This window comes from Phalacrocorax carbo, chromosome 11 (assembly GCF_963921805.1).
Source record: "Phalacrocorax carbo chromosome 11, bPhaCar2.1, whole genome shotgun sequence".
Taxonomy (NCBI): domain Eukaryota; kingdom Metazoa; phylum Chordata; class Aves; order Suliformes; family Phalacrocoracidae; genus Phalacrocorax; species Phalacrocorax carbo.
Genome location: NC_087523.1, coordinates 2111096 through 2117713, shown reverse-complemented (window position 1 = coordinate 2117713; position 6618 = coordinate 2111096). Strand labels below are relative to the sequence as shown.

The following is a 6618-nucleotide window of genomic DNA, read 5'->3' as shown; positions in this document are numbered from 1 at the left end:
GGCGATCCGTGAGGCTGAGGGGCGGGGCGAGGGGCGGGGCGGTGCCCGTGCGGCGGCGGTGCGGGGCGGTGCGGGGCGGGGGATCCGTGAGGCGATCCGTGAGGCGGCGGGGCGGGGCGAGGGGCGGTGCGGTGTCGTGCGGCGGCGGGGCGGGGCAGGGCGGGGGGATCCGTGAGGCGATCCCGTGAGGCGGCGGGGCGGCATGGAGGGTCGGCTGCCCTACGATGACTTCCCGGTGGTTTTCCTGCCGCCTTACGAGAGCCCGCCCGCCTGGGTGCCGCCGCATGAGGTGAGGGGACGGGGGCGGAAGGGAGCGGCGGCGGCCGGGGCTGCGGCGGCTGGCAGGGGAGCGGCGGGGGCCGCGGCCCGGCCCGGCCCGGGGGTGCGCGACAGGTCCCGCCGCCTGACGGCCGCCGGCGCCTTGCCTTGCAGAGGGTGTACCACCCCGACTACAACAACGAGCTCACGCAGTTCCTGCCCCGCACCATCATCCTGAAGAAGCCGCCCGGGGCGCAGGTGAGACCCCGCTAAACCACCCCCCACCCGCGGCCCCACGGGCTCCGTGGGGAGCTGCAGGCCCAGCCCGGCCGCTTCCTCCACCTGGTGTTTCCCCCGTTTCATTCCTGGCCGTTATTCCCAGTGCTTTTCCTGGTAAAAATCGGCCGGCAGAGCTGCGGGATGACGGTAAACCCCGACCAGCAGCACCCTCGCAGCAAGATAACCGCCGAGGGGAGGTCGGGCGGGTTCCCGGTGCTTTCCTCATCCAGGGGCTTGGTAGGATGGACGGGGCATTGCTCCTGCCCTGCTGGGAAGGGCCGTGCCCTAGGGGGAAACGAAACCTTTGTGGGTCAGGTGGAGAAGTACCGCATCTTGTGCTGTGGGGCTGGTCAAGGTCGGGGGCCCCACGGGTGCTCGAGGTGAGATTACGACAGAAGTTAGCAGAGAAGGGCCGGTGCTCGCTGCTGCCAACACCTCTGCTCCGTCCGGAAAGACACATATCCAGCCAAAGGGGGTGACTGCATTTCACTGCTGGTTTCTCTCACAGTTGGGCTTCAACATCCGGGGAGGAAAAGCCTCGCAGCTGGGGATCTTCATCTCTAAGGTGTGTCTGTCCTTCTGCCGTTCCCTCCCCGTGTTCTGCGTGCTCCCTTGGGTGTTGCTGGGCGTGCAGTGAGACTGCCGTATGCCTTATATGCATCTCTGAACTCATAGCTGTAATTTGCCATGCACCAAGCAGCAATCAGACAGTCCTGCACCATTTCCTGGTCTCTCCCCAGCCTGTGGAGTGTTGCTGGGGCACCAGAGTCCCCCATCCTCCCCTGTCCTATGTGAGTGCCCTGGATGAGCACTGCGGGGAGACCCTGGGGCTGGGCTGTCTTGGCTGCATGGGAGGAGAGCTGAGGCACCGGCCGTGCGGAGAGTCACTGTTGCTGTGTCTGCTCTTCCCTTCACAGGTGATCCCAGACTCGGATGCCCACAGAGCTGGGCTGCAGGAAGGGGACCAGGTGCTCTCAGTGAATGATGTGGATTTCCAGGACATCGAGCACAGCAAGGTGAGCGCTCCTGCGGCCCAGCGGCTGGAGCAGAGACAGGGCAGGGAGTCTGTGCGTACACCATCTCCCCCCAGCCTCTCAGCCTGCACCAACTCCCCTTGTGGCACCATGTAACCCATACATTCCTCTTTCCCATCCTCCAGCCCAGGCTGCTCACTGAGCAACTCTTTCTGCTTTCAGGCTGTGGAGATCCTGAAGACAGCCCGTGAAATCACCATGCGTGTGCGTTACTTCCCCTACAGTAAGTGCCCGCCAGCGCCGAGTCCAGTCACTAGCAGCACTGGCTGGGAAGCAGACTGCCGTGCATGCCGGCCGATTCCACCTGAGCTTGGTGCTTACCAGTCTAAAGTCGCAGATGGTGTTAACATAGAAAAACTTTTAGAGCAGGGCTTAGCGACACAGCGCTAAAAGGTGGGATGATTGTTGAATGGAAACGTTAGCTTTAGAGATGTAGAAGCAGCTACTTATCCTTGAATAACATAGGAATTAGTTCCATCCCTGATGGACATATGCCGATGGCGGGTGCTGCTTGTGGTTTTTATCCCTCCCTAAGAACATCTAAATTCTGACTGAGGGAAAATACTCTTAACTTTTGGTTTCTGCACCCAATGAAGTCCACAGATATAAGGAAGGGGGGAGAAATAAGGTTAGGTCAAGCCAGACAAAGATTCTTCATAAAATAGAAACTGACAGTTAAGTGAAGAAAGAAGAAAAATATGTGGTGGGGGAGAGAGGACTTTAAACAGACTTTTGTTCTAAATGCCCTGAAATAACTGGAAATGTCTGGCTGGGGTGTGAACATGCTATTTTGAACCCAGCTGCTACCCAAGAGTGTAGCAAACCGTGCCTTGACTAGTGAAGTGTAAACAGGATATATGTTTTTCCTTTAGCGTTTTGGCTAATTCCCCCTTGCCATCGGTGACTGCCGCTCCTGCCCTTTCAGCCTCGTCTCCTCTTTCCCTTCCAGATTACCAGAGACAGAAGGAAAGAACGGTTCACTAGCAGGCGGCTGTCTGCGGGTCTGCAGAGTGGCCATCCTGCAAACAGCTCTCTGCTACTTTTCCTCAACATCCGAGATGACACACGAAGTTTTAGCTGTCACTGGAGGTACAACTGTCCTGTCGGCTGCACAGGCATCGGCTCTGCTTCCTTCGTGGAGGGACGCCAACAGTCTTATTTAGCTGGAAGATGGATGGGGCTTTCGTCTGTACTCCCTGTACTGGGTGTTGAAACAAGCTGATGGTGGTGCTGTGGAAGTGGGTACCAGAGGGCAGATCCTCCAGCAAGATCTGGGCTCCTCTTCTAGCAGGACTTGATTTAAAGGAGTGCTCAGCTGGTTGTGGATCCAAGCCTTGTCACTAGATGTAAGGCCAAGCCGGTCAGAGCGTGCTTGAGCAGAGCGTGGCCTTTGTCCTCCAGGAGATCCACCTGTTCACTTCTCTGGTGACATGAAATTCTTTCCTTCTCCACTCTCCTACCTCTGCCCTACACTACGGGGTTTGCCTGGGACTCAAGGAGCAGGAGTAAACTCCACTCAAACTCGGTGCACACCTCTAGCTGCACTAGTCTGCCAAGGCATGTTTGTACCTCTTTGCCGCTTAACGCCCCCAACGATACAGGACTGAGACGCTCGGAGCGCGTTTCCAAACTGCTGTGGGTGCTTGGCCGGGTTCCCTCAGGCGTGGTGCTTGTGCGGGTAAAGGTTTCGCTTGCTGAGCTTGCTTCCTGCGCTTGGCCCCATCACGTGCTCCCATCACAGCTCCCCGCCACTTCCAGGTAAACTTCTCCCCTTCCCTGTTGTCCAGAGAGAGGCGAGGAAGCTGCTGTGCCCCGCACTGGGAGAGGGCAGGGGAAAACATGCTTGTTACCAGCAAACCGGGGGGCAAATGCGTGGTTCTGTCACATTGTAAATGGCATCAGGACAGCCCTAGCTCTGGCCTTCTGTGCGGTGTTTTCTGCTTGTCTGTAGTAACTGAATAAAAATAAAACGAGTACAGCAACCAGACTTCACCTTATCCCTGCTCAGGAAGCCTCCGTGGAGGGTTGTCACCACCCGAAGGAAAGGCCGGGTGGGCGGCTCAGACAGGGCTTGGTTCTGGTTGCCCTTACAGCCTGTGGGAGGGAAGTGTGGGGCCCACATGAGGTGCAGCCCTGTTTTAAGGGTTTTTTTCCCACCGATTGCGAGGGGAGCCAGCCCTTGATTAGCCTGGGGCAGTGTTTCAGCACTGCTGCAGTGGGGGGTTTTGTCTGTGGTGGCACTAACGCAGCAGCTCGCTTGAGACAGCCAGGAGCAGCCACCCTGACCCTGCTCCAGTGCTGCCAAGCCAGGCTGCTCTTAGCTCAGAATAAAAAAAAAAGTAGCTTTTCTGCCAGGGAAATAAGCACCCTGGAAGCCCCGCTGTAACACTGAGAAGGAAGCTAAGAGCCCTTGTACGCGACAGGCCTCTGTGTCCCATGGGACATTAGCCTCTCCCATCTCACACCGGTTTCCCAGCATTTACCCGTTCCTTGGGGAGGGAGGCCGCTCGGGTCGCAGCAAGGCAGCGTTTCGTACTGCCCTGCCTTCCCTTCTCCCCTTGTGCTTGGAGGTGCCGGGGTGGCGGTTTGGCAGGCAGTCCCTGGCCCCAAAGCCAGCCCCGGGCTCTGCCTGGTGGAAAAACAGCCGTTGAATGTGCTTTAGGCACACAGCCCGAGTGCCAAGAGGCACCTCGAGTTCTCTGCAGGGGGCTGCGAATACCACCTCAGTGTTCAATCTTCATCCTGCTCCAGAGCAGCCCCTCGCAGGAGCTCCCGGAAGCATCCCCTGCCCAGGGCAGCTTCCTCCCTGCCATTACTCAGAGGTAATTAACTTGACTTGCAAAAGAGAGGCCAAGAGTCACAAGCAGGGCGGGCGCGCTTGGATTCAGTCACTGCGTGAGAGAAAAGGCTACAAACCCAGAGGTTTTCTTTAAAAGCTCCCCCTGCTCCTTACTGCAAACCCCTGGATAAGCCTGAGCTGCAGCATGTACTGTTCCTCCCTGTCCCCCAGACCGCCGCGCTCACCCCTCTCACCCTTCCGCTCGGGCAGGCCGATGCTCTCCAGGCTGCGGTGCTGGCTCCGACGGCACCACGAGGGGAAGCTCGTTCTGCTCGGGGGATGGCCGGTGGTCCATGTTGGCATTGTGCTGCTGCTTCCGGGCACGGTGCTTCACACAGGCATTTCATGAGGTTTCTTTAACATCTGATCAGGAACAGGGAAGCACAGGGGGAAACAACCACGGTCTTGGCTCATTTCTCAGCTAGCCACTACTGAAGTCTATTCCATTTCTTTTCTGGCACTTAGGAGGGGCTCAGGGCCCCCTACAGAGAAAGGCAGAAGGCCGATTTAACGCCTTAGGACCACCTTCTGCTTGCCCAGGTCCCCTGACGATGCCAGCTGCTTTAAGAGAGTAAAATAAACTTCCTGTACCGAAATCGTTTGCCCCTGTCCCTGCTCTGGCAGCAGAGACCCCTCCAGCATGGCTCTGCCACTCAGCTCAGGAGCTCCAAAAGCCACTAAGCTTCAAGATCTTGTTCAGGTGGGGTTTGGACAGTGGGGGGGGGGTCAGGCACAAGGGAGACCGGAGCCGTCGTGCTATCCATACCCCTCTGGCTTTGGCAGTGAATCAGTCAGCTGTCAAGGCTGCCAGGGCTGGTGGGATGCGACGCCACACCAGAGGTGAGCCGGGCCGCCCCTTCCTCGCGCAGCCCTGCCGAAGGAAGCCCACCCTCTGCGCCAGCCCCTGGGCAGGGATGTGGCACACGCACCCAGGAAATGCTCCGCTCACCTGCGGCGCCAGGTGCTGCGGGGCTTTATTTACAACCTGCTTTGGCAACAACCCTACTAGATTAAGGCGGGGGGAAAAAACCCCCAGAAGTTAATGTGCCAGAAAACGGCTGTGCTTCCACCAACCACCCAGCAGACCGCAGCGTTAGCATCACCGCTTGCCAGAGAGGGTCTGGAATGGGAGCGCGGCGGTACGTGGGCATGCTCTGGATTACGAGCGGGATTTCCTCCAAGTGGGGCCAGAATTTGCATCACCCTGTCACAACATCCTGAGGCCTGCAGAACCAGAGTTACCTTTTGGAGCCACCTGAGCCAGGTAGGTCGGACCATTGGGCCCAGCTGAATGCACCGGGTATTCTGGAGAGAGGCCATCCTTACCAGATCCTTGCATGGAAGGGCTGGCTCTGTCCAGACACATCGGACAGCCAGGTGCTCTCTTCCATCTTCCCTGCCCTCTCCCTCTCTCAGGTTTGGCACTGAGAATACAGGGCAAAGACTAGGCTAGAGGCGCAGAGGAGCTGCCTCAAGTTGAGGAACTTGTGAAGGAATTACACAGCTACACGCTAAGGGCTCTGGGCTCCTGGTTGTCCTAGGCAGAGGTGGGATCTTGCTGTCTACAGCCAGCCTGCTGCACTCCCCAGAGGCTGGGCGTAGCTCAGCTTTAAGGGAGCCAGCGCCAAATCCTGTTCAAGGGACCATCCCAGACTCCTACAGCTGGTGACCAACCCTAAGACAGCATCTTGCCCTTAACAGGACCCTCTGGTTCATGGCATCACTCTAACAGGGGAGCCTTCCAGCCCAGCCTGCTCTTCACTCACCAGGTGTTCAACAGGGGAGTTGGTAACGGCACGATACCCATCCTCAACCTGCCAGGATCCCAGCGTCGCCACAGCCCTGTTCTTCAAGGGCTTCAGGCACCGCCCTAAACAAGGCGGAAGGAAAGTTGTTTCCCCTGCCTGAACAGCGCGTGGGGCCTGCAAGGACACTGAGGGGCTGGAGCGTGTCCAGGGAAGGGCAGCGGGGCTGGGGCAGGGTCTGGAGCACAAGTGTGCTGGGGGGCGGCTGAGGGGGCTGGGGGGGTTTAGCCTGGAGAAGAGGGGGCTGAGGGGAGCCGTTCTAGCTCTCTGCAGCTGCCTGAGAGGGGCTGGAGTGAGGGGGGGGCTGGTCTCTGCTCCCAAGTCACCAGTGACAGGACGAGAGGGAACGGCCTCAGGCTGCGTCAGGGGAGGTTTAGGTTGGAGATGAGGGAAAATGCCTTCC

General features: G+C 58.6%; 1 protein-coding gene across 1 annotated transcript; it reads left to right on the top strand.

The window, feature by feature from the left end:
- The first annotated feature begins 149 nt into the window (after positions 1 to 149).
- On the top strand, positions 150 to 3553 carry PDZD11 (PDZ domain containing 11). The gene is made up of 6 exons (XM_064462822.1): positions 150 to 289; positions 433 to 516; positions 1046 to 1102; positions 1455 to 1553; positions 1734 to 1794; positions 2521 to 3553. The coding sequence occupies exons 1-6, from the start codon at positions 203 to 205 to the stop codon at positions 2553 to 2555; spliced, it is 423 nt and encodes a 140-aa protein (XP_064318892.1). The 5' UTR covers positions 150 to 202; the 3' UTR covers positions 2556 to 3553.
- The last annotated feature ends 3065 nt before the right edge of the window (positions 3554 to 6618 follow it).